This window comes from Orbilia oligospora (genome assembly GCF_000225545.1).
Source record: "Orbilia oligospora ATCC 24927 unplaced genomic scaffold scaffold00097, whole genome shotgun sequence".
Taxonomy (NCBI): domain Eukaryota; kingdom Fungi; phylum Ascomycota; class Orbiliomycetes; order Orbiliales; family Orbiliaceae; genus Orbilia; species Orbilia oligospora.
The window spans coordinates 238,678-264,917 of record NW_011645654.1 but is presented as its reverse complement, the minus strand read 5'-3'; the positions used below and the strand labels follow the sequence as shown (position 1 = coordinate 264,917).

The window sequence follows — 26,240 nt, the reverse complement described above, 5'->3', positions numbered from 1 at the left end:
AAGACAGGATAAGTGCCGGACAGAGAAGATAAGGGTGGTAGTGAAGCTGGTGATAGCCTGATGGCGATTGGGCTTGATGGTGAACGAAGGAAGAGAAGAAGAAGGAGAGAACAGAAGGAAGGAAGAAGGAAGGATTGGGAAGACAGAAAGAGAAGAAGAGTCCGAAGAAGCAAAAGTTGTGGCGGTGCTGACCCGCAACACTTTCTGTGTGCGCTGTGGGTCAGCCACAAACACACAACACACAACACCAAAAAGACTCATTCGATTCGACTCAACAACATTGCCAATTGCCTTTTCTCCATCGAAAGACTCACTCACCACCATCGTCAGATACACCACCGAAACCGACAATCCAAGACGGTATTTTTTTATTTTATTTTATTTTTATATAAACCCTTCGATTGATAATAAGAGCTAATCTAGGTGGTTTCCTTTTTTTTTGCAGATGTCTAACCAATTTCTCTCGAGAAAAAAGGACCAATTCCGAGTCATATACACCAAAATACCCAATTAACCACACAAATTCTGTAGATACCGTCTGATATCATGATACATCGCCATCTGCAGCCCTTCATCCCCATTTGATAGGCTTTTTCGCGTCGACGAGGATGTTTCTCCTGGCTTCATTAGCTTAGGGGCCCAGTCCAGTGTGTTTTAGCGAGAATAAAATGAACAGATCCAAAGTGTGGCGGTGCACAACCCATCTCCACACCAAAATCCACAAATCCACAAAACGTTCCAACACCAAGCAAATATCACCGTCTAAACCTCGAAATCCCCCAATTCTGACCCTCATTATATCACCTCGTATAATGCCAATATTAGCTCTGAATATATGATATCCGTTGTCGCCGGAGCTAGGCGACACCATTTCCAGCTTCTCCCGTCCCAATTCCCCCCTTCAAGACTATCTTTTCCGGGGTCCTCCAAATCCTCGACCGATAGCTCTCGACGATATAAGTGAACCTGGAGATTAGATTATATCGTCATCGTTACCGATTGAGCGGATCGTTTTCCCCACGTTTTTTCTGACATGCGGCTCTTTTCCCTTTCTTTTTTTGCCCTTTTTCGTTCTTTCTTGTGTTCTGGTCGGCTGCACCCGAACCTTATTCCCTGCCTGGGTGTTTGTCACTTTTCGTTATTCCCTCTTTGGGACGCACACTATTGCATTGTTTACATTTGTTTGGCTGAACTGGCAGGCAACCTCTCTCAACACATTCTGCATCCCATCACCGTCCGTTTGTTTACTGTCAAGTCGAAACACCATCGACAGTCGATACTCTGTTTCTAACCTTCACTCTACTCGACCCAGCAACCCAGCAACCTGCCCTTTTTGGCATTTCCTCTTTGTTATAGCCAGTTCAGCCTTTTCTTCCTTTTTCAGCTACTCGATCACCCGTTTAAACTACCTAGGTAGACTACTCCCCGCCCATCCACGCGACTTTTACCATCAACTTACCACTTCAACTTCAACTTCAATATCAACATCTCACACCATCTAACCATCCAACCATCCAACAACAATATCAACTTCATTGATCCTTTAAATTCATAGCATGACCACCCAATAGGGCCATACAATCACAATGGACCTCCTAGAAACACCTTGTCCACGACCGGCAAACCGCCGTCTAAAACGTCGTCGTCCCACATCTCCTGGCCCAAACTCTTCGTCCCTCCCTACCCCATCAACTACCGATCTAAAGTCATCACGTCCACGTCGTTCCTTAACATCTCTCTCAATCCTTCCGAAACGTCGCAAGATTCCTATCAGCCTAGTTCAAAAATCTGCTATAAATAAGAAACCGGCTTCTCAACTACCAAGGTCTTCTATCGGAAATCAAAGCGATACTAGTATCATACAGAATACTTCGTTGGAAGAATCGATTGGAGGTCAGGATGAGTCGACCATTCTTATACACAACAGACGGATGTCCCTCAGATCTCACACAATCCCGACATCTCCTATCCTCCCGCGACAAGATACCAACAGTTCTGTTCTACATGCTGATATCTCTGCCATGGATTCTACATCCTCCACCATCTTTCCAACTTCTTCGCCAAATTCGTCATCCCAATCAATATTAACAAAACCACCGGCTCCACCTCCTAAGAAACGACGAAGAATATCCGAAATAGTGCGTCGAGTAGCTGCATCCGCTGTTACGAAAGCCACTACTTCAAGCGCAAATACTTCAAAACCAAGGACTTCTATAGCAAGAACTACTACCAAACCAATTACCGTCAAGCCAACAAAAGCAATTGATAAGAAGAAGATCCCAATAAAGCCAAAACCAGCCGTTGAAACAAAAACGAAAACAGCTTCTACAGCCACCACCTTACGTCCAGCTCTGAAATCAATATCTCGAGGCATGAACCCTCCTTCTCGACCCCTCCCCGCCCATGACCTCAAAAAACAACCTTCAACGCTCAACCGTCTCCGTCTCCAAAAACCTAAATCCCACTCTGACTCGGAGTCCTTCCGGAAGCCACTCAACCCCTCCAGGAAACCCGCCCGGAAATCTGCTTCCTCATACCCACCCCTCTTATCAACCGACCAATCTCTCAAACCAGAGCTCTACGCATCAACCGCATGGCTATCAACCCAAGAAACTCTCCTAACCCAGATTCTTGACTCTATTTTAATCGAAGGAACAAATCGCTCCGCACAGCCTCTTGGAGTCATCAGAAAGGAACTACTATCCCTCTACAACACAGATGCATACTGTCTGCTTCAAGACCGCCTGAAAGCTTCAATCCTTCACGGCATCCTAAAACCTTCTGAGGAATCACTCTCCCAAAACCCAAAACTCTCAGAAGATCTCGGCGCACGGGATAAATTCACCAAGCTATTTCTAGAATCATACAACCCTCTCATCCTCCGTCTGTGTATGGAGGTAGTAACCGGCCGCCTACTAAACACCTCTACAAAAATTCCAACCGACCTTGAAATCCGAAAATTCTTTGATACATTCTTCGTGGATATCAACGATCAAAACGAAGAAGGTGGGGATGAACAATGGGAGAGTTATGGTGCAAATGCGCATGGGACGTTACGGGTGTGGACCGAAACCGAGGTTCCTAGCGATAAGGCATGGGCATTGAGAAGAACAATACTGAGAACTCTGCTATTGGTACGTTTGATCGATGATGCCAAGTCATCTGGAATATTTGGAGACTTGGTATTCAGAAGGTCCTCGGAGATGAAGAGTTCGGAAGAGGTACTCGTGGCTGTTGGGAAGATGGTATTACCTTCTCTTGGGAATATGGCGAAAGGTGTAAAGGGGTGTGGATATCTCCTTAAAGTGGAGCAGAAGTCCGACGAGGAGTACGAATACGCTATCAAGAATTTGAGGGTTGATTTAAGAGATGGTGTTAGGTTGGCAAAAGTTGTGGAATTAGTATTGAAGGAGAAAGTTGAGGGCATTCTAATGAACCCGAAGAGCAAAGGAGAAAAATTGGTGAACGTGGAAAAGGTAATATCGGTCCTGTACAGAAATGGAGTGGTACCCCTAGGAACTGTGAGGTCCAAAGATGTGGTTGATGGACATCGAGAGGTTACGTTGAGTTTACTGTGGGCGGTTTTGGTGGAGAAAGGAGTTAAGTATCTTGTTGATTTTGAAGAGGTGGAGAAGGAGGTTACTAGGCTTCAAACAAAGTACAAAATTGTGGAAGCCGCTAAGGAGGATGAGAGTGGTGAAGAAGGATTGAACAAATTAGAAACGTGGGTCAGGATTGTTGCTGTCGGGCGAGGAATCGACGTCGAGAAAGGGATTGGAGGAGTAATGAAAAATAACGTACTCGAAGCAGTGTTGGAGGAGTATGAACCCTTGATCGATGGCGGAAATACAACCGTTACAACTACCTCGACAGAAAAGGAAGGACGATTGAAAAGGCAGCTAAAGAGCTTCGGATGCAGCGATTCCTTCATAAAAGCCTTCACACCCGATGGAAAAACAGTCGTTAATTCGCGGTTCGTACTCGCTACGTTGGCATTCCTGGCATCGAGAGTATTATCTTCAACGAAGATTACAAGATCCGCGGTGAAGATTCAACAATGGTGGAGAGCTGTGGAGTTTAGAAGGAATATATCAAGAAAAGTTGGAGAGTTGCTTCAGGAAGCTGAGGAACATGAAGCAGCCATTGAGGAGTTTAGGAGAAAGTGGGCAGCGAAGAGGATCCAAAGAGCTTGGAAGATTGCAGTGGAAAGAAAAGTTACGGAGTTAGTGGAGATCGTGGTGGGGATCCAAGCGCTCGCCCGGGGTTGTTTGGTGAGGAGGAAGGTAGACTGTAGGTATAAACCTGGAGGAAAGAAGGCTGAAAAGGTGGAAAAGCAAGAAGAGAAAAAGGAAGATCCGTATAAATTGAAGAAAGAGGAGAAGATAGGAAAGAAAGGGAGGAGGAGGATCAAACATGTTGAGGCCTTTGTGGAAGATAACCATGATGGTGGTGATATTGATATTTGGCAGGAGTTGGCTGATGGGGAGTAGCATAGCACTGAAGAAAGCAGGAGTTCTTATTTCTTTATCTAGGAATTAACTTTGACGGGTGTTCTTGGTGTTTTTGGATATGTATTTTATTAGCCAGGGCGGTTTTCTTTTTCAATCAAATCTACATATTTGATATTCCCCGATGATATCAGTCTCGCGCCGTCTAGATACCTCGCTCACGACAAGTGTGCCACACCCAAGCATATTCTCGTTCCATGGATCCAGCCAGAGTGCTAGCCAGACACTCGCCCAGCCTGCTTCGTGTAACATTCTACCGTCGGAGCGACATTGTACTTTATACGCTTTACAACATATATCAAGGCTGAAAGGCACTAACCTGATTTTACTTACCAAGAAATGTTTTGTTCTCCAAATCTAAGTAGGTACATGTAGCGCAAGCTTGTTTGTACATACAGCCAAAGTGACAATTAGCATAGCCTCGCGCTACCAGGGAGTATACAGTACTATAGTTATCTCTAATAGCTCTCTCGCGCTACCAGCATTTGCAAGTTTAGAATGATAGTTCTCCTTTAGACTTAACTTTAGAGTTAACTTTCTCGCGCTACCAGAAGCGAAATTATCATTTTTCAAATTACTGGTCTCCCTATAGTCTATTTAACTTATTAAATAGCCAGGTTTGGAATAATTAAGCTGCTGATCATATATCTATAACCACCAGTTCATTGTTTGTCTTATATATATATCTACTTACAGATAAAAAATGAAGTTTCGAAAAGCATTTAGGGATCGGTTTACCGAAACACAGACGTTTTGTGTTATCTCGAGATTTGATAGAATTAGGAGACCGGTATATATATCTAGAAATAACGAATATTCACATACGCAAATTTAAGAGTTTGTAAACATAAAGGCATAAATCTTCAGTACCGTTATGGAAAGGGCATTTCTGACAGTCGTAGAAGTAAACACTTAGTAATAAACCCATTCTTGAAAAGTATAATGCCCTTGTCTTTATACATTTGCAAATTTGAAGTTGCAATGCAATGTGCGAATTCCTAGAATACGGTTGAGAAGATGTATACGCCTTTTCGGCGCCAATCGACCCAAACATCTGCGCCTTGTATTTTTCTTGCCTGAATCGGGAGATACAGTGAGACTACCCTTATTTTAAGTCCAAGATATTGTAGGAAGTAAAAGTCTTGTAACATATACCGTAAATACTGTAGGAATGCCCCTGTCCCATTTCGCTCGATGAATATGGAAATCTTTGAAGTTTATTTCAAGAGAAACCGATACACACAAGCAGAACGTCTTCAGGGGTGACCAAATAAACGTCGATGTCGTCGTTAACGTCATGGTGTCAGTTTCAATGGCTGGTGGCCTTATCGGCAGCGTTATTAGGGTTGCCGTGTACTGAAGCCCTATCGACGCACCTGCGTAATATATTTCCCATCTCGGCCACAGTCAGACTTAAAGCCACAGTAAAACTATTTTTTATCCGTCCCTTTCTTTCCAATCTTCAATCCAAAACTTTTGCTCGAGATCCAGCAACGACTTTGAACCTCAACCTCTGCTTCTGTTGATATCGCGAACCTTTCCGCTCAAAAGCTGCCGAACACTTTGCCTCGAAAGTTTTCCCTCTCTGAAGTTTTCCCCCTTCTTAAAGCTCGTAGCTCGATATACTCTTCGAGAAAGTTTTCCCTTCAAGGTTTTGCTCTTCATCAAGCTCCAAGCTCGATCTCCTTCTCCTCACAAAGTTTCCCTCTGAGGTTTTCCCCTTCTTCAAGTCCTAAACCCATTCTCCTCCTCTTGCTCTTCTTCACAAAGGTTTTCCCCTCGAGGATTTGCCTTTATTCAAGCCGCAAGCCTCAACCTCGATCTCAACCTCGAGAAAGTTTCCCCTGAAGTTTTGTTCCTCCTCAAACTTCAAGCTCTCCTCCTCGAAAAAGTTTTCCTAGGTTGCTATTTTGGAACCAGATATCAAGATATCCCCCCAGTCTTTCCGCCCCTCGAATCACGATCCTCCTTTCTCACGACGATTTCTGGGCTGCTGTAACTTCCGTTGCTAAGCACAGTGAAAAGAATTGACCTGCCTGCGAGACCAAAACTTCTGGTAATTATCACCGAATATCTCTTTTTCACATTGTGAATTTTAGCTTTTTAGTTCAGCTTCCTCCGTTGGAATAGATTGGGAAATATACTAACTTTGCTATGGTCTGGAATTTAGCCGCTGCAACAGTCTGCAACGCCTTTTTCCAAGACCAATTGCAATCCAAACCACAGAACAACGTCCTGGGTCCTCGAAGTTAAAGTTCGAGACTGATTTGTTTTCCCAAAACCTCCCTCAGAATTCAAGATACAACATCTTGAGAATCTGTTGAGATAACTCAAAATCCAAAAGACCGATTGTAATTGAAATCCATCATTTCAATTTATCGAACGGCCCCGCCTTCCAGCAACGATTTTTTTTCAGTTCCAACAATTTGAAAATAATTCCTGCTCCAACTTCAAAATGGTTTCTTTGACAGACCTCGCCGCTCAGCCCGAGACTCTCTATATGATCGTTGAGTACCTCTCCTCTAACGATATTTTCTCCCTTATGCAATCTTGCAAAGAAATGTATCCAGTTTGCCAAAAAGAACTATGGACCACGATTGCATTGAGCCGTAACAAGCACTTACATTCCCCCAACCGAAACATCACTCGCCTAAGGTATCAGTCGTTCAAAGATCTTGTTCGAATGCATGGCCGAAAAAAATTATTCTTCCAGTACACTAAAAACCTGGTACTTGACGGATTGATCCGACTCAAGTATTTCAAAAAGACCGATATTGGCAAAATATTTTGTCAGGTTCTTCAGAGCGGAGAGCTTCGCCCGAGAACCCTAGCCGTTGCCATCGGTAATCTCCCTGAGGGTAATGGAGGGTATACAGACTATGATGGTGGTTATGGCTCTGAAAGAAGACTTAAACTATTAGATTGCCTGAAGGAATATGGGAAAGGCAAGAACTTACGAGAGTTTTCAGTCTCCATACGAGCGTCTTGTTTGCGACAGCTGCCCGTTTATTTCAACCTGTCTCAAGTCACCCAACTTGACTTGAATCCCAACTACAATAGTATACGCCGTGATTGGAAGGCCGGGAAAGCCAACAAACGGACCGATAGACAGATCGAGGAATTGACCACACTCCTCGATCAAACACCAAACCTAAAGCAACTGATTATGGGCGACTGGCTCCGTAATCATGACCAATTCAGACTATCCACCCGCCCACGCGTCAAAAAGGAATGGAAGAAGCTCCAGCGGACCATAAAAAGCCTTCAGAACCTAAAAACTCTGAAGGTAGTCACCTACCTGTTCCACCCATCCCTGTTCCTGATCCCTCCCCCCTCAGTCACCAACCTGCTCTGCACGGGAACCATCTCTCCCGTTTGGTGGCGATCCTTCGCAGTCTGCGAGGGACTCGGAAACGTCCGTCACTTGACGATTCAAGTGACCGATTCCTGGCTGCTCCCGGAAAGCACGCTCGAGAGGGGAGCCGAGGCCCCTCAAATTCGAGATATCAACCTCGGAAATTTTGCAATCTCCGGATTGCAAGAATTCAATGCCGTTTGGTGTCATCACGACCCGAAGATGTATTTCCGGGATGGGAACCCGGAGGGGCCATCCGGCCCAGACCGCCGCAATATTCCGGCAGACTTGGAAGATTGCATCGTTCGAAAGAACGATAATCTTTCAGAGAAGTGCTTGGTTGGGCTCCTCACACCCAGGGGGATGATTAAGAAGGAGGAGGAGGACGACGAGTGGTGGTGAGGAGTGGTGGAGGTAGAGGTGGAGGTGTCGATACTAGATCGACAAAATGTCAAAGTGGTGAAGGGCCCGTAGGGCGTTAATTTAATTTCATCTTTTTTTTCCCTTGTAAGTATTCCACAACTTCGCTCTGCTCCAGCTCTCACCTAAAGATACGTTATAAATACTTCGGTAGCTAGAGAGATTCTCTAGTAATAGCTAAGAAAGCACCCTAAAACCAATACTAAGAACTTGACTTTTACTTTAGAAACATACAAATACAAACTATCCGAGAGTCCGCTGCGCTCACCATGCATGCACCTAGCTACCTAGGTATCCACCCTGCGCTACCTTCTCTTCACAACCCCTGTCCTAATACTACCTAGCTCTAGTAGCACCCCAGTCCTCAAGGCTACCCCACCGTTACACAGACTTTATAGCACCGTACCAAGATACTAAGTAGTCATATTATAACTAGAACGCTTAATCCCAGCATGCAGCATGCAGTCCCACTTACTCTTTCTTCGCCTTCCCTTTTCCCTCCTTCATTTTCTTCTGCACATAAGCCTTCGTAACCTTCTTTCCACTCTTACTTTTAAACTTCTCAACAATGCTAGCCGCGATGTCGCCTATAACCTCCTCGATAGTCTCCATCAAGAGTTTATCCTCATCACCGCTTAACAACATTGAATCCCTTATCGCGAACCAACGGTTTTTAAGATCTTTTGAGCTCTTCCCACTGTGAAACTTCTTTTCGAAATCGACCCAGATATCATCTGCCTTTGAAGACTTTTGACGGAGGTGGATTAAATAAGCGTCTTGTTCTGGAGTAAAAGCCGAGGACACGCCAGCTGGACGACCGCGTTTGGAGGGAGTTGAGACTTTTTTAGTTGGTGCTTCGATATCTGTGGTGGCGGTAGTAGTAGTAGAAGTAGGATGGTACTCTGATTTGACTTTTGAGATGTGATCGATGGGTTCATCAGTCAAACGACGCTTTTTGGAAGGTGGCTGTTTGATGGGAGAGGTAGGTGGAGTTGGAAGTTCTGGGTTATCATTCTCATTTTCATTCTCGTTCTCATCGTTGAGATTTGGAGAACCTGGGTCTTGAAGTGGAACGGTTGAGTAGGTTTCATCCCCTGATTCTTCGTATTTGATAGCCATTTTTGGTTAGGTATTTAATGTTCTGCTTGCTATTTTTTCAAGGAGTAGATAGTTCTTTCGACGAGAATATGTGTAGGATTTGGGAGTAGTTGGTGTAGCAAAGTAAGATATGTTAGTATTCTATACCCATGCATATGAGAGTTCGAAAGTCTCATAGGGGAAGTTCGAATATTTCTAATACTAGTACTGGAATCGACCTATTTGGTTCTGGAAGTTCACTTAAACTGCTAGAAAGGCCGTAATATCTGTCAAAGTTCCACGGTTATCGAGGTTTATCGAGGATATATTAAGGGAACGTTCCATGCCCAGTTCAACTTCACGCCAGCCTATTTTCGAAATACAACAGTACTTCTCCTTCTTACTTACCTTTCGCTAACATCTGTCACTGGAGCTTAATCCTACGAACTTCGAAATTTTGAAAACTTGAAAGACACTTTAATATAATACTACGAGCTTACCAGATTAAGGTGGCTAACCGTGGAAATTTCATTCTCAATATATTAATACCCAAGAAATGGATACCATCTCATATCTTCCATCCCCACCACTCTCTGATACTACCGCATACATGAACGAAGACCAAGACCAAGACCAAGAAAACACTTTCGAAAAGAATACTATAACTACCACACCGTCTAGCCCCCCAAAAGACACCATCACCGAACTTAAACTCGACCTAGCTGCAACTCCATCTAAAAAACGCGGCCGCCCAAAGGCAACCGACAAAGTCCCCTCCCAAAAGAAACCGAAGCCAGATACCAAAGAAAAGAAACAAAAACAAGACAACAATAATACTACACCGAAACCAAAACGAGGTCGTCAACCCGGCTCTACTGCATCAGAAACTTCATTCACTCAAGAACAAGATGCATACATTCGAGAACTTTACACGTCCTCTGAGAAGTTCAGCAATAAGGATATTCACGCTAAATTTGAAGAAAAGTTTAGTACGGGAAAGTCAAGTAATGTGATTCGATTTCGGTGGTATAAGTTGAAGGAAGGTGCTATTGTTTTGAGTTCTCAGGAGGTAGGTATTCTCCATTTCCCATGCCTCCCTTTCTTTTCTTCTTCTTCTTCTTCTTCTTCTTCTTCTTCTTCTTCTTCTTCTTCTTCTTCTTCATATAGAGTATACTAACGTTAATATTTGTGATAAAATAATTAGGAAGCGGCATTAAAGAAAGCTATTGAGACTATCGAAACGAATAAAGCACAGGCTGTGTTGAATGAGTATGGGAATAGCGGAGACTTTACAAAGTTAAGTCAAGGATTTGTCATCAAGAAGATGAAGGAGTGGGCAGCGGGTGGTGGTACTACTACTACTCAGGCGAAAGAAGAAACTGGAGATGGAGAGGACGAGGAAGAGAAATAAGCATCGATATATTATCATTTTATCATCTAACGGTGTAGTGCTTGGGGAACGTGATTTCGACTCTAATATCCTTGGTAGATACACTTGGGGAAGACAGTTGTGTTGAAAATGTTGCATTTATTATATCGGTAACCCTTTATCGGACTGGAAAATCTTATCAGATCGGTCTAGAACAAAGCTGTTTTCTTTTCTTTTCTTTCAGGCTAAAAATAAGCATTTTTTTCCGTTTCCAAATTGAGAATAACCTTTTTTTTGTTATGGGATTTAAAACGCTGGCAAAATGACTTGTTTATCTTCAAATTAGTTCTCATCTTTCTTTCTTACTCGATCTCTCTTCCATTTCCATTATTTCAGACGATATTCTTTAGAATTAGACCAAAAATTCATACAGAAGACAGACTATTCTTATTTTTATATTTTAGAAGGAGAAGCTTTTCGATAGCCATAAACACTTTATATCCGTCAAAATGAGTAGTATACGAAAATAACGACCCCCTCGACATCGAGGAAAAGCAACTTGTTCAACTGCTATTACCATTTTACAGCAGAGTGGACCCCCAGAGTTATCGCTACTTTCAGAATATCGATATATATATATATATATTCATACCGAGATTTCTACAAGAATATCATATATTATAACATATTCAGAAAACCTTAGCTCAAATATATACTGAAATACACCCCGACATCCCGCAGAATACTATGACAGTTCCCGACCCCCCGATAGTTGACATCTCGACTCTAACTCTCACCGATGTGGCTGTAAAACTTTCAACGGATCCGGGTTCATACACCCGTCGGGATCTCTACGAGGAACGTCAAACGCCTGAAGCTGGTATCGGAGCATTCGCTATAACAAATATTCCATCCGGCACCCGTATCTTTTGTGAAGAAAGTGTTGTAATGTTACCAGATGAAGCGGATCAAGTTGAAGTTTATAATGCGGTGAAGTCATTGGGGGAGGAGAAACAGGGGATGTATTGGGCTCTCGCGGCGTCGACGAAGGCTAGTAGGGATATTGGGTGGATTGATAGGTTGAGGAATGCGTCTCATGGTATTTCTTCCTTTCTTTAATCGACCATTTTTTTTATCTTAGAAAAATATTTAAGGGGGGGGGGGTTTAGAGTGTTAATATGCAATGGGTTATAGAAGATATATCATCAACCTTCAACGATTTGGTCTCATCCCACGAACACGCCTGGTCAATCTACGAAACCAACCGGTTTACCTGTAAATCCCTCGACGGCTCCTCGAGATCCCTGGGAATATTCCCAGAATCCGCCCGCCTAAACCACTCTTGCTCTCCCAACGTCTTTCATCGTTACAATCCCGTTATAAACCGACTTACCGTCCACGCATTGCGAGATATTGAGAAGGGAGAGGAGCTTTTAACCTCTTATATCGATATATGTCATCCGACAGTCGTTAGAAGACAGATACTGAAACATTGGGGGTTTAGATGTCGATGTTCTGCGTGTGATAACCCCGATGATGATGAGGATTATAGAAGGAAACAGATTGAAGATTTATTTACGAAAATAAGTAAGAGGGAGAGTAAAAGAGTCAAGAATGAGAGTAAATGGACGGATAAAGAATATAAAGGGAGTTTGGGAGTTGTGGCCAAGTGTATTAAATTATTGGAAAAGGAAGGAATGGAGGAAACTGATACCCTGGGGGTTCTGTATACAGAGGGGGTTCGATTGGCAGTGAAGATTGGGGAAGAAGAGAAGGCTGTGGAATGGGCAGAGAAGGCGGTAGAGATTGAGAAAAAATGTTTGGGAGAGGATAGCAGGGAGTTTGTAGCTGCGAAAGAGCTGTTGGAAATGGCGAGAGGAGTCCAAAGTGCGAAGGCTGAGAGGAGTTAACTTGATATCATGATAATATTACAATGAGAGTACGGACTATCAACTGTCTCAGGAGTAGCTTCTATAGCTATCCATCTGGACTAGTTTCCCTCGGTCGATTTTCAATTTACAATTTATGGTCTCGTGGTACCTCGGAGCTATAACTTAGCTTGTCTGGCAAGTACCGAAACATTCCCAACAGATCACGATTCATATATTATATCGATTATACATCAGATAAAAATTAGTAAAAATAACTATAAGGAAGTTGCGCACGGTCGCCTAAGTCTGCTACAGCTCTTAAGCTGTTTATGAAGTAATTAAGATACATTTAGCGTTCAAATCGAGCAGTTATACAAACCGAACGAATGTTCAAACATGCAAATGTATATTACTATGCAGAGGACATGTTGAACATGTTTGATTCCGATCCCATGTCCAGGATCAGGATTTGGGATCTAATTAGATCTGATCAAGTCAGTCAGGGGGGTTTTCCCGCTGACTAATGTCAATAAAAGGCAAAGTCCTTAAATAGAGAGAAGAACAAACAGGGCAATCCACGTGCGCCTTAATCTTCGGTCAGACTGCAGACGCCATCCACACTCGCACTGATGAAATGCGACCGCGGATAACTCATTCGGTCCCACGGGGTTAAAGAATCATTCCCTTCTCTTTTTTTTCTATTTTCTTTCTTTCTCATGTTCTTGCAAACTGTTGTTTGTAGAGTCGACAGACGTCGGGTTTGATATATTTGGAGGGTGTTCATGTTATAGTTTCCTCATATGGGCTTATAGACGGTTGGTATTCCCCGATGCAGAACTGTTGAAAGATATAGCGTTTTACAGCTATCATCTAGCTGTCCTTTCTCTCGACATTCTTAAGCTTAAGCTTCGAATTCGGTTGCTTCAAACTCCGAATTCTTTCCCCCCCTTGATTGAACCCCTTTCTTCGAAATAATATATTTTAAAATCTAGAGGAAATAAAATGGAGTAAAAGAGAACTAATCATTCTGGATTTTCCCTTCCAGTTTATTTCATTCATCTCCATTCGGCCAAATACGTATACAATACAGTACAATAAAATAAAATAAAATAAAAGAACTAAAAGAATGACCGCGATAACTTGGCGCGATGTCGCCGAAGGTATTTCCTGGATAGTCGGATGGACATAGTAAGTTACATCTCCTCGATACTTCATCTTTTAGTATCCTATATGTTATCCTACCTCAGTTTTATATTATATCATATGGGTACTAACAGAGGATAATTATAATTATACAGTTTCGCCCTCTGGACCTTCTCCTTCTACCCGCAATTCCTCCAAAACCGCGCCCGCCGTTCCACCCTCGGCGTCGCAACCTCTTATTTCCCCCTCAACATCCTCGGTTTCCTTTGCTATAGTCTCTACACTGCCTTACTCCTCTACTCCCCGACCATCCGTTCCGAATACGCCACTCGCTATCCCAACGCTCCAAATCCGACCGTCAGGCTCAACGACCTTGCCTTCGCTGTCCATGCTTTGGTACTAGCTACTTTAACATATTCCCAGTTTTTCCCAGCAATCTGGGGTTATGAAACTGGTAGAAAGAGGGAGAGAACACGACCGATCATTTGGGGTGTCATTATAGGGATCATAAGTACTTTACTACTTATAGCCAGTATCGCAGCTGGGAACGAAGCAGACGGAGAACTCGACACTCCTATTTCCAAAAACGTCACTGCCACTCCGACAACCCCCAATCCGTTCCCAAACCAAAGAATCACAATAGCTGCCGGGTCGATAACAGTAATCAACCAAGACGAGAATAACAATTTCTTCAGTTTCGATAAGATAAATTACCTCGATGTCACAACCGCTTTGTCCCTTTCGAAATTAATCGTCACGTTGATTAAATACCTCCCGCAGATATATATCAACTACGTCAATAAATCTACAGAAGGTTTCTCCATCTGGCAGATTTTGGCAGATTTCTTCGGTGGCGTTTTGTCATTGGTACAGTTGGGTATTGATGCCGCGCTCGAGGGTGGATGGGATGGTGTTAAAGGGAACATTGTGAAGACTGGATTGGGGGTTATTAGTATGGCATTGAACGTGGTGTTCATTATCCAGCACTATATTATTTATACTGGAAGGGAACAGGTCGTAGGAAGCGATGAAGATGATGAGGACGACGAGGAAGAAGAAGGAGGAAGAGTGGATGAGGAGGCTGGAAGGGGCTCGACAGAACGGACACCGTTGGTCAGGGAGAGGGAGAGGTATGTGGACGACGGAGGGGTTTCTGAGTAATATTCTCATATATTCTCCGAACTAGCTTCTCGTCACAGGATTACAGATAGAAAGGAAGGTACCTAGGTAGGTAGCCAGGTAGGTATGGTTGAAGAGCTGAGGGTTTAAGATCTCGATAGAGGAAGAAGCTTAGGGGTGCACCGGTGGCGGTATTCTCGATATTCGGACAAGGAGTTTATGGCATTTTGATCTTTTTTATATATTATGGTTTACCAGCGTTTGAATATTCACCCGTCCTGCTTTTGTTCGATGTCTTCATGTTCAGGGAGTATTAAATCCTACAGGTTCAAAGAGGGATTTAGATCGAAGGAGATACCAAAGATCATTGATTCTATTTTTATTCTAACCAGATTGAAATATAAAAAAATTTGCGTGTATGAAGTCTAGAATGCAAAAAAGATATCCTCATCTCTATCCGCTAAAAGAGCTTAACTCCGCATGCAGCATCTATACTTGAGGCTACCTCCACCCATCTCGACCCCTCACCGCACTCCTCTCATTAACCTTAAAAGCCGCCTTCCCACTACCACACCACCATCGTCCATTGACACCACCTTCTTCCTCCCCAACTCCCTTCGCTGGATCAAACCAGTACATGGGAACATTGAACGTCGCTCCTCTTTCCATCTCCTTCTTCCTAACCTTCTCGACATTGCTCAATCCGAGCCCCCATTCCCTTCCGACTTTTCTTTTCCGGAAATCCATTTGGAGAACCGTGTTTTCCGCTCCGATGTATACCTTCCCTGACGAGGGAGATGGTGAGGAAAGGGAGTATATGGAACTGGTTCCTTTCCCTGAGTTTCTCGTGTAACCGTTACGGCGAGCGGTGGGCAATCTCGCTCCAGCGACGTTGTCGAAGAATAATAAGCCGCCTTCGCTGACAATATCTCTCATCTTTTCGCCATCATTCAAAGAAGCAGGATCGAAAGCATATGGCGAAAAATATCCCACCATATTCCCACAGTATCTCAAATCATGTACCTCAACAGCATGATGCAACGATGACCCAGACAACAAGATATTCCCAAGCGGTGCGGTATGTAGAAGACTGTAAACAGGCACAGCTTCGTTGGATACCGGATTTTCATATTCAGCTACATAGGCATTCGCGCGGATATCGAATAACCGGGTTATTCCGTCCGACCATCCCGAGGCGAAAATACTGGGTGAAAATGCAGGGGAAGAGGAGAGACGCGTAAGAGAGTGGACGCTCAATGCATGGTTATAGCTGGTTAAGGGTTGTGGGATCGTGGTTGAGGAGATTTCGGATGGGGTAAGGTTGTGAACGGTTAATCCGCTGCGATGACCAGTCGCTATGGTTGTGTTGGTGATGAAGGTGGAGGTGTAAGGTTTTGAAGGGAGAGGAGAGGTAATAGTTGGAGTCTTTGGAAATGAAGGTGTGGAAGAAGTGGTGTTCAGAGTGAAGAGCTGGAGTGAGTGAGAGTCTGATGACGTTATTGACGTCGTGATCGCAAATGATCGGGTGGATGAAGACGAAGATGTCGTATCAAGACAGCTCGAAGAAATACCACCCGTAGGATTTTTAGGGCCAGACGGGAATAACTCCGTTACACCCACGATCCGTGGAGGGTTACCATCATCTGCGCCGCTAACATTGGAGATTATTTCCACACTGGAGCTTCTAGTAGAAATGACGGTATCCGGGTTGTAAATATGAACCGAAAGAATATCATCGGCCCCCGGCGTCATTCCCTTCCGTTTGATCTCCTGCCAAGCACCATATTCACCGGTCCTAAGAGCCACAGAGGGACCCTGTCCAATGACTAAAGTCTCAGTTCCATTGATGGATTCGGAGACATCGATGCAGGGAGAATAAGAGTGGGATGGTTTAACAGTCGATCTATGGTGGGAATCATGTTGGCGCGCCGGGGATGGTTCCACCGTTTGAAGCTTTGAAAGGGAAAACTGTCGAAGATTCCATCGGTGACATAGTTTCTCTGATTGGGTAGCTAGAGAGGACCAGTCAACCTGATCTAGGCTTGCAGAATGGCGTGCGATTACGTGCGAGTAGACGGTAGGATATTGATGTTGAACGTATGCCTTATATTGGCTTTTAACAGTCGCCCTGAAGTGCCTTGATGTCGCTGCGAGCTGACGAAGAGGACTTGAGTCTGGCGAAGACTGTGTGGTTGGATATTGGGAGAGGTGAATTGGAGGAGAAGCAAATTGGGGGACTAGATCGTGGGTTAAGATGTCGACCGGAAGGGTAGAGAGATTGTGCGAAGCTGAGACCGAGGCCAAAGATACTGATTGAAGTTTCGATGATAGCTGGGAGATATCGGACATAGTATGATATGAGTTAACGAGGTTGAGATTGATATAGGTGATTGTTATATTGCATGGTTGGTTGGTTGGTTGATGTAAGATTGAAGTTCGAGATGTTCCTTTCCAGCCGCTTATAAGACGGATATGTAGTCACGTGACTGTGTTCTTTGCCTTAGCTTTCGATTTCGCGTCGTTTGGAACTAGTAAAATCTGCCGGTTTCCTGACTCATTCGATCCAAAACTCCACCTTCGCGCTTATCGATATTCTTTGACTCTTACTTTGTAGAATTTTGTGCTGTTAGCAAAGTTCGTCGAAACAATTAGACGGGACGGTGGTATCCGAGGTATGCGGTGACTCTAACCTAACGTCATGCTCGAGCCTCGCCGCTTCACCCTCCAGCTTTGCCTCTTGATGATTTTTTCTTAAAAAAAAGAAGGGGGGAAGGTGGCCCAACTAAAAAAAAAGGCTATTCATGCTTAGCTCTACAGAACACATAGGCAAAGTTTTGAGGTAGCTTAGTATCTCTGGGCGAGGGTTTGTTTCACAAGCTCTCAGGCTCATCCCATGCACAAGTACGTATAAGCCTATGGATATAAGATATTGCTTTTGAGGTATAGCTCAGATAGTTTCATTTCAGATTAAATTAATTATCTTAGGTTATCATATAATTATCAGACTATGATCCTTCCAATGCGGATGTCTAATCAATCTTCTACCTTCTAGGGCACTGGAACCGAAGGTACTTGGTATTTATACCTCGCACACCCCGGCCCATTGCTAATCTCCTTCATCCGAGTCTTTCCAAAAACATAAGGTATCAATTCAAACCCGTGGGTCCGACAAGTAGCCTCCTCATCTTCAGAGATGATAAGTTGACATCTCATCCAATCATCCGGATCGTTTGGACAAAACTCCCAACCGAGGAAAACTCCGTCCCTGAAGGCGTCAGGACAATCTTCCTCTGGAATCTCTGCACCACGGAAGTTGTAAATACTACCCATACATTTTCCTGGCCCGCTGTAAGTGTGGCATAACATGCAGCAAGTCTCTGGTGAACCATCCGCAATAATTTCAACTACTTTTTCCTCCGGGGCAGGGCCGTAATTGCTCAAAGCCCTGGGAGGATTAATAACGTAATCCGGTGTTATGTTACTATTAGCGCAGGCCGCATAAACCGTCGTCGTTGCTTGGGATGTTAAAGAAACAGTCGTCGAAACAGTAATGGGATTCATTGTCCAGATTGTCGTAGTGGAAGTACCAAAAATGCTTGTGTATTTGGTAACTATGACACGAGTAGTCGGCGCATTTTTTGCAGTCACAGTTTTAGTCGCAGTCCGAGTGATTGTTAAAGTTTTGTACACCAGCTTTGTAGTTACACCAGCCGTCTTGGTTGTTGTCTTCCATAGATCACTTGTGCCAGTCTTTGTGATGAGGGTCTTCGTGCAGGTTACCGCGGCGGCGTATTTATTCGCCGGATCGCGAGGTTTGATATCAACATTGATATCTCGTTTTCGATCGGGCTCTGGGAGCGCGGTGTATTCCGGCGAAGCGGAATTGTCCGGATCATTATCCACAGCCAAAAATCCCGACGCCGCAGGAACGGTATAAGTCGGTGTCGAAACAATAGTCCTCACGCTGGTTATCGTATACGGCTCAGTCGCATAAACCGAATTAACCAAAGTCTGAGTACGTGTAGTAGTCCCAATGATAATTGTAACAGTCCTCAAAGTACTCGTCGCATAACTGGTCGTCGTAGCATATTTTGTAGACGTGAGTGTATGAGTCGACCTATATTTTGTAGAGATCTTCCAGCGAGTTACGGTGTACCGCACGGTTTTGTGGATAGTCTTGGTGGTACGAAAGACCTTGGTAGGGTTGGCGCAGTACCGAGTGGAACAGCTTTGGGATGTGATTGTTGTGCGCGCTGTGCAAAAGGAAACGAGTGCGATAAGTGCGACTACGAAGAGGTTAAAGCGAGAGGAGATATACATGATGATATCTTTGAATTGATCTATTGGTCTTAGATTAGACCAAAGAAAAATTATAGTAACGACCGTCAATATATCAATAAGTGTATGCGCGCGCTGCTCGAGAAAGGAGAGCGAGAGACAGGCAGCGAAACGACCATTCAATATTATATAAAAAGCGCGAAATTCTTCGCAGTTCCGTTAACCAGAACCCCAGATGTCATGTTAATTTCATTTAACCGTAAGAAGACTTCGACACGGCAAAAAATCCAGCACTATAGCTTGGCTGCATATTCGGGGTTGTAATTCGGAGGCTTGAAATCCCATGACCACCGCATGTATATATAATAATATATTGCAGCTATTGAACCAAAATTCAACCGTACGAAGAAAAATCGTGGATTCATGGCAAATGGATTGACAACGCTCCGACTTGGCGACGGTGCTGACCATTAACTTTCGGTTGAAAGGGTCCACATTATCTGTCGTTTCGTGGTGCTGGGGTAAGCGAGGGGAACCGTGGGTTCCCCAACTATTCCATTCTTGAATATGAGAGGGTCCCATGAAGCTTTAGTCTAATGTACGAAGCTTTGAAAGCAAGCTTTGTGGTTCAAAACTCGGCCCGTTCTTAACCCGGTCCTCGCCGACTTGAATGATAGTATGCCCCTTGGCGGTGATTGCTTCTAATTTATTTTTGGGATTTTTGCATATAAAGTTGAAAAATTCATGTTGGTGAGGTTGCACGAGGGCCTGGAGAGGAAATAAAATCCCCTAGGGCCTCCAAACCACTAACGTTATGCATACTAATTCTTGAACGGGAGGGTTTTTCCCTTGGTCTAACTGCAAGTCATATTCGGTTGATTATCGATCTAAGACGAGGAGCTTCCGCGACCCGGAATATGTGGGTTATCTATATATCACCCCGAGCTGAGCTAACTCTAGAGGTCTAAGTCAAATTCATTACTACAATAAAGTTAAGGACGGGATTTTCTGGGGAATGTTACTAACCCACACGACAAAAGATCTTAAGAGGGTGTTAATATTCAGACCCACTAGATGTTTTATAGGTTATTATTTAATAGGTACTTCAATGCACTGTTGTTACATATACTTAAGTAATTCTCAGGCGAATAGCTAGGGCTAAGTACCAAGTTCCACTCCCCTCAAGGCGTCGACGGTTCGCCCCTTGTCTTTGATCCATATGCATTCCAGTGCTAGTGGTCATCGATACGTTTCAATATGTATACTCCAGTGCCAGTCAGATGGAATTAATTGATGTTGCAAATCGCAGCCGGGTGTGTTGCTAACTTTACCCAGCTGGCGCCATGGCCAGGACTAACCAGCCTCGAATCCAGGCACTCAAGTTAAATGAAGACCATATCTTAACGTCTATTGCATTGCATCGGGCTAATTAATAGTTTGCATGTATATGTACATACATACCTCTAGATGCAATTGATCTAGGGGTGAAATGAATCAATTGTACCAGCCACCTAAAGTATCAAAAGTTAAGCCCGTACTACTATTCTTTAACGAAAGATTTCTGGCGATACAAAGAGATTCGTTATATACTCATCAGACTAATAGCACATAATATATACAAGATTCGAGATTCATGATCTCATGATCTCATGAATAGTTGAGGAACTTTCGCTAGAATAACTTTCAAGTACCTGAAGGCCCGCTTCGACCGCGACGACTGTCAATCGATCCCACCTCTTGAATACGGAAATATTGGGGGGAGAGAGAACAATTTAAAGAAAAACGAAATAAATTTATAAAAAGGCAATCCCAAATGATCATATAAAAATATCAACTATGGATCCCTTCCAGGTTTGGGTACGGGACAACATGGATCCCAAGGTGTCCATCTTCCTGGTCTGTTATTGGGGTTTGCTCTCCGATGTTGGGTACGAGACAATCCCCGATGCCAAAATCATCAATAGTACACCCATCGGTATCCAAATCTTCAGTTTGTAGCTCAAATTCATCCGTGAGGTTATTCTGGGCAAATCGCCCACTCATTAACGCCCCACTTGTGTAGAGTTTTAACTGAGCGTCACCTTTCTTTTTTCGTATTATCTCGGTGACTTGATAGGAAAGAACTATCGGGTTCTTCTCGTCGAGGCTGAACTCTGTTTTTTCAAACGCCTTACTTCCAAAACCAATGGCGGGGCCGGTTTGAAGCGGGATACCGGTCAGGAGGGCTGCATCAACTTCGATTCGAGCAAATACTCCAGTATCTCTCCATCTAATTGTTGATATTCTCACGCCTGTTGCTATTTTGACCCCAGTGACCATGAATAACCTTCGACGTCGAATGGCAAACCCTTTCGATTTGACATACGCAGCCATTTTACCATCCTTAAGTGCATTGGTAAGGGAATCCTGTAGATACTCCTGGGTTGGTTCGAAGTGCTTTGTCTCTAGGCTGAGGCATAAGATATCCCTCTCCTCATTCCGCGCAATCCCTACCCTAGCATCGGCGCCCGCACCGAATATAGACTTAAAAAAACCGGCGGATATACCACCAAATATACTGGAACCTCCCACGAAATTCTCGTGGTAGATTTTTGTTTCGACCGTTTGGATCAAACAAGGATCTATAGGCAAGGGCTCTGTTTTATCGACATGCGGGGCATTTATTGATTTGATGATACTGCCGAGTTTAATTGTACCTGGACTTAGATCGAAAGATGGCGCTAAGAAATAGGTTTTGACTTTGCTTGCCATGGCCGTCGATTGGTTCGGTTTGGCAAAAGAACCAAAGAGAACAATTCAAAGAATTTGGAAGATAATCGACACTTAGGGACACCTTTTTGCGATTGATAAATGCGAGTGATGGGGTGTTCTGAAAGCTAGCTAGAGTTCGATTATAATATTAGGGCTTGAAGTAATGAGATTAAGATAGACCAGGCAAAGGCATAACTACCGGCAAATATTGACCCTGGAGTTTTAAAGGACACAGATGAATTATAATATTAATTTTTAAATTTTGTTGAAGAAGATTTAGGCGCTCTTTTATGAGGATACCCCGAGAGTCCAAAGTAAAGTGGCCATGAGATAATATAAAACGCCCTCAATGCCTAGGAGGGGACGAGCCCTAGGAGTGGTACTGAATTGATGGCCATTGCATTGCATGAACCCGCATTTTGACCACGTCAAACCAATCCGAACGACCGTAGAATTGTGCTCCCTGTAGATGCATCAATGACGTGGAGCATCAGCAAAAGGGAACCAAGACCGCTTTGGTCAAAAATTGGCCATTAAAATCATTCATCTATTTCGTATCATGTGCTTTTTAAATCCCACCCAGTGTTGCTATTCGATCGCGAACAGTTTCTGACAATATATACACCAATCCAAGAAGAACGGGACGTGCATTGATGCACATTCCAAGCCAAGCCGGACCTCAATGTCGGCAGATTAGCTCTTGTTTATCGGTAAGAAACCAGCAAACCACCGTTCAGTAATTCTTTTTTAGAAAAAAACACTCGTCGACCGACCTATTCGAGATTGAACGCAATATTAATTAATAGCTATGTGGAAGTCAGGCGCGAAGCAAGAATCCACAAATTCTTAGGCCACATCAATTGCTGATCAAATGGATGACAAGGCCCGCTTATCTTTTTCTTTACCCCTCCGTCCATTTCTTAGCTAGAATTCCTCCTCTCAATTCCGTCGTGGTGTTCGAATTCCCCGCACGATATGTACATGTAACTAGTCTTCCGAACCAATTTTCTCCCTAGCTATCCCATAATCCGATACCGCAGCACTTCCAATTACTCTCTTTCATCTAGAAGGCTTGACTGACATATACAGATAGTTTTATAATTGATTCGATTCAACAAAAAACAGGCACATCTAGAGGCGTATCACCACCCGAGCCGACCCGGTTGATATCGATATCAAAATATTAATACACATTGCCAACACATAAAATGCAACAGAAAGCCTGTGATCCCTGCCGTCGGTGGAACTCCGAAAAGGGCTTGGTTTAACCAGTTAGCGTTCTACCTATCAATATCAATCCTTGCTCGAAATTAATTCATGGTTTATAAGACAATCGTGGCCTGCTCTGCAACTGCAGCCCTGACATGTCCTGCATGCATAAAACGGTCAAGAAGTTTTTCCAAAAAAGAAAAGATTCTAGTGTCAACTCCCCGTGACCTCTATCAGCACGGTTTTTAATATTCGGTAGAAGTATCATAAGAGTCTTTTGTAAGTCAAGAGTAAAGGAAAGTACTATTGTCGAATATTTATTGGATGAAGGTATGTTTTATAGATGTAAAGGAAATTATTACCGCAAAAACTAACTAATCAGCAAAGAGCTTTTATTTGCAATATTTGAACATAAGGACATTGAATAACCGGTTAAAACAGGTCCGAACCAAAAACATGCAAATGGAACAACTTAGCCCCTCCCTTTTTCTCATAACGACCCATTCTTTTCGTTTTCTTCTCATTCCCTTTTTTCCCCCTTCCCTGTGGTGCCGTGGTGGCGTTCCACCTTTTTATATTTGCAAAATCTGCAAGAATAAGAAGTGACAACAAAATCCCAACGTGAAAGCATTTAGAAACTGAAAATAAAAAGCAGTTGTAAAGTCGAATTTTATAATGCATGTGCGCAGAAATTCCTTATTCGGAGGGGGCTGCTCACGATGCCGAAAAAATCTTCGCAAAATTGGCTAGGGTAAGTACGTATCCAAAGCCTAGCTAGGCCAAAAAAACGTATATACCTCTTCACTATCCCAGCAGGACTCAACTAGAGGCGGTTAATCCTCTTGGGCTTTTATCAAGGTAGCCCTTCAAAACCTCGTCGGTGACTTGTGTTGGGACAAGTAGGTAAGCCCTGCGCTCCGGTCTCTCCATACGACCCAAAATTTCTATTAAATGATCCCTCCTTACTCTATCCACTGCCTCCTTAGCAGATTCCGCATCTAGACCACAATCCCTTATAGCTACCTCGTATAGTCTCTCGAGGATATTAATGGAAATGCCTCCGAGAACAGAGCATGCGAACGAGGTGCCAGATACATACGTAAACCCGCCCTTCTCATCAGGACCTAGAGGATCAATATGTTTGGGGAAACGTTGTTGCCGGTGGCATTTGCCCGGCTCGATCCAAGCGCACTCAATCCCCTCGCCAGGCACAAGGAATTCCGTCTTCTTTTCGGCATTAATCTGAATAGAAGGGCTGAACCCAGATGGTGTTCCATTTCCATCACAGGAGAGGGCACAGAGTACCTCCGGATAGCACGCTGGTGGTGCAGGGTTTTTGCAATTTCCCTCGTTCCCAGCAGCTGCGATAAGAGTGATCCCCTTTTTGGATGCAGCTTCAATAGCTATTTTCAAAACATCCAGACCTATAGTTCCCTCAGGGAATCCAAGCGGCATGATTATGAATTGAAACTTTACACTTCCTTGGTTTTCTGCGCTTTCTTGGTTTTCTATGGCGTCATTGATAGCCTGTGTGCCATTAGTGTGAGCTATCGTTGTAGCCAATATAAACGTAATGGGGCTTCATACCTTCGCCACGATTAGTGGGTCAACTTCTGTAGAATCACTCTTACAAACACGAGCAGAGTATACCACTGCCGACTGGGCAATCGTCACAATAATATGTGCACCGCTAGTCCCATGGCCAAATTCATCCTCCAATGATGAACTGATACCGGTGTCCGTGTCATTAGTATTCATGATTGTATAGTCCCGCCATGGCTGAATCAAGCCATCTTCCATCTGAAGATCGATAGTTGTGTGGGTTATATCAATACCAGAATCAATAAGGAGAACGTTAGTATGGAAGTTGTCTTCTTCGGCAATATATTTTGGCTTGAATGGTTCCAGACAGTTCTGTTGATATAACTCCCAATACACAATTCTGTGTTAATGGGGAAAGAATATTTTTATTAGCAATAGATCTTATACTATTCAATGTAGAGCATATATCTGGGCTAAAACCTACTTGTCAGAATGATCAGGTCGACGGTAGTCTAGGGTTTCCAATTGGAAGAAGCTGTGATGCTTGGGCGCTGTAGGCCTGCAAAAGCTCTTGGCTTCGGCCCTCTTCCTAAAAGTGCGGATAACCTTGGCTGGACGTAGCGCACTATGCTTTCGATAAAAGGAAGCGATAAGGCTGAGAACTATAATGCCGCTAGCGAGGTATGCTGCAGCCATGTCTCGAACATCCTGGCTCTCTTTCTGATCGTCGATTGGCGACGAAGAATTTATTGGCGAATGATAAGCCTCGGCCTTGAAGGATGGCTGAGTGGCACACATCCCTGACGCGAAGAGCATCTGAGCAAGGAAAGCAGCCGTTCGGGCCGAAGAGCGACCGGAACCAGAATTCTCAATAACGCTCAATCGAGCCATAGTGTATAAGTTTCTTTGTAGGGGGCGTAGGGCTAATGTTGTAGAAACCTGAAGAGGAATCACTTGAGCAATGTATACTCAAGAAGCTAGAATGCAAGCACGAGTGTACTCTCGAAACTTCAAAATGGAATCCGAATGGAAGAAAGTCTAGCAATATGATATTTTATAAAAAGAAAAGCAAGCTAGGGCCCAATAACTAAGAAGAGGGTTCAATTTCGCTGACGGTAGCCTAGACCGAAAGGAGCTGGAGAAAATATTGTAGCAGTGATCAGTTTAAATTTTTAATCCTTAATTAATAAAGAAGATAGCAGAAACTGAAGGAGGAGGATGAGAATATTGTAATCAGATGATGATTGACCATAAATTAAGTTAGACCCCTCAGAGCCAAAAGGCAAGTACTTATAGCCTTTGAGATTTGAAAACTTCGAGTAACAGAATTCATCATGATCTAGTACCAGGTACATCAAAGACCTTCTATCCCCTGGCTGTTGGCCATCAGCCGCTAGGCTGGTACCATGTCGCGGAAGATCCTGAAGGGCCTAAATGACTAAAGATAGACGTTTAGACACGTCAACTCCGCGCTGGGGGTCGCACACAAGGGAAAGTAAAAAGGAGTGCATTGACACTGCGCAGTACTACCGCAGGACTCTAATGTAACAGATCCTTTCGAAATTTCATGGTCAAAAAGTGTCCCTATGTTTATACAC

The 26,240-nt window shown here is 43.7% G+C and overlaps 10 protein-coding genes across 10 annotated transcripts; 5 read left to right on the top strand and 5 right to left on the bottom strand.

The window, feature by feature from the left end:
* Positions 1-1,586: 1,586 nt before the first annotated feature.
* AOL_s00097g59 (uncharacterized protein) lies at positions 1,587-4,490 on the top strand (the record flags this gene model as incomplete). Its single annotated transcript, XM_011125892.1, has 1 exon — positions 1,587-4,490. One exon carries the CDS (start codon positions 1,587-1,589, stop codon positions 4,488-4,490), a length of 2,904 nt encoding a protein of 967 aa, XP_011124194.1.
* A 2,473-nt stretch (positions 4,491-6,963) lies between these two features.
* On the top strand, positions 6,964-8,265 carry AOL_s00097g58 (uncharacterized protein; the record flags this gene model as incomplete). The annotated part of the gene is made up of 1 exon (XM_011125891.1): positions 6,964-8,265. One exon carries the CDS (start codon positions 6,964-6,966, stop codon positions 8,263-8,265), a length of 1,302 nt encoding a protein of 433 aa, XP_011124193.1.
* A 489-nt stretch (positions 8,266-8,754) lies between these two features.
* On the bottom strand, positions 8,755-9,402 carry AOL_s00097g57 (uncharacterized protein; the record flags this gene model as incomplete). The annotated part of the gene is made up of 1 exon (XM_011125890.1): positions 8,755-9,402. One exon carries the CDS (start codon positions 9,400-9,402, stop codon positions 8,755-8,757), a length of 648 nt encoding a protein of 215 aa, XP_011124192.1.
* A 514-nt stretch (positions 9,403-9,916) lies between these two features.
* AOL_s00097g56 (uncharacterized protein) lies at positions 9,917-10,771 on the top strand (the record flags this gene model as incomplete). Its single annotated transcript, XM_011125889.1, has 2 exons — positions 9,917-10,429; positions 10,565-10,771. The coding sequence occupies 2 exons, from the start codon at positions 9,917-9,919 to the stop codon at positions 10,769-10,771; spliced, it is 720 nt and encodes a 239-aa protein (XP_011124191.1).
* Positions 10,772-11,476: 705 nt separating this feature from the next.
* On the top strand, positions 11,477-12,639 carry AOL_s00097g55 (uncharacterized protein; the record flags this gene model as incomplete). Its single annotated transcript, XM_011125888.1, has 2 exons — positions 11,477-11,828; positions 11,924-12,639. The coding sequence occupies 2 exons, from the start codon at positions 11,477-11,479 to the stop codon at positions 12,637-12,639; spliced, it is 1,068 nt and encodes a 355-aa protein (XP_011124190.1).
* Positions 12,640-13,726: 1,087 nt separating this feature from the next.
* On the top strand, positions 13,727-14,904 carry AOL_s00097g54 (uncharacterized protein; the record flags this gene model as incomplete). Its single annotated transcript, XM_011125887.1, has 2 exons — positions 13,727-13,788; positions 13,899-14,904. The coding sequence occupies 2 exons, from the start codon at positions 13,727-13,729 to the stop codon at positions 14,902-14,904; spliced, it is 1,068 nt and encodes a 355-aa protein (XP_011124189.1).
* A 459-nt stretch (positions 14,905-15,363) lies between these two features.
* Positions 15,364-17,211, bottom strand: AOL_s00097g53 (uncharacterized protein; the record flags this gene model as incomplete). The annotated part of the gene is made up of 1 exon (XM_011125886.1): positions 15,364-17,211. One exon carries the CDS (start codon positions 17,209-17,211, stop codon positions 15,364-15,366), a length of 1,848 nt encoding a protein of 615 aa, XP_011124188.1.
* A 699-nt stretch (positions 17,212-17,910) lies between these two features.
* AOL_s00097g52 (uncharacterized protein) lies at positions 17,911-19,182 on the bottom strand (the record flags this gene model as incomplete). Its single annotated transcript, XM_011125885.1, has 1 exon — positions 17,911-19,182. The coding sequence occupies one exon, from the start codon at positions 19,180-19,182 to the stop codon at positions 17,911-17,913; it is 1,272 nt and encodes a 423-aa protein (XP_011124187.1).
* Positions 19,183-20,970: 1,788 nt separating this feature from the next.
* Positions 20,971-21,891, bottom strand: AOL_s00097g51 (uncharacterized protein; the record flags this gene model as incomplete). Its single annotated transcript, XM_011125884.1, has 1 exon — positions 20,971-21,891. The coding sequence occupies one exon, from the start codon at positions 21,889-21,891 to the stop codon at positions 20,971-20,973; it is 921 nt and encodes a 306-aa protein (XP_011124186.1).
* A 2,028-nt stretch (positions 21,892-23,919) lies between these two features.
* Positions 23,920-25,533, bottom strand: AOL_s00097g50 (uncharacterized protein; the record flags this gene model as incomplete). Its single annotated transcript, XM_011125883.1, has 3 exons — positions 23,920-24,627; positions 24,688-25,042; positions 25,127-25,533. The coding sequence occupies 3 exons, from the start codon at positions 25,531-25,533 to the stop codon at positions 23,920-23,922; spliced, it is 1,470 nt and encodes a 489-aa protein (XP_011124185.1).
* Between the last annotated feature and the right edge of the window lie 707 nt (positions 25,534-26,240).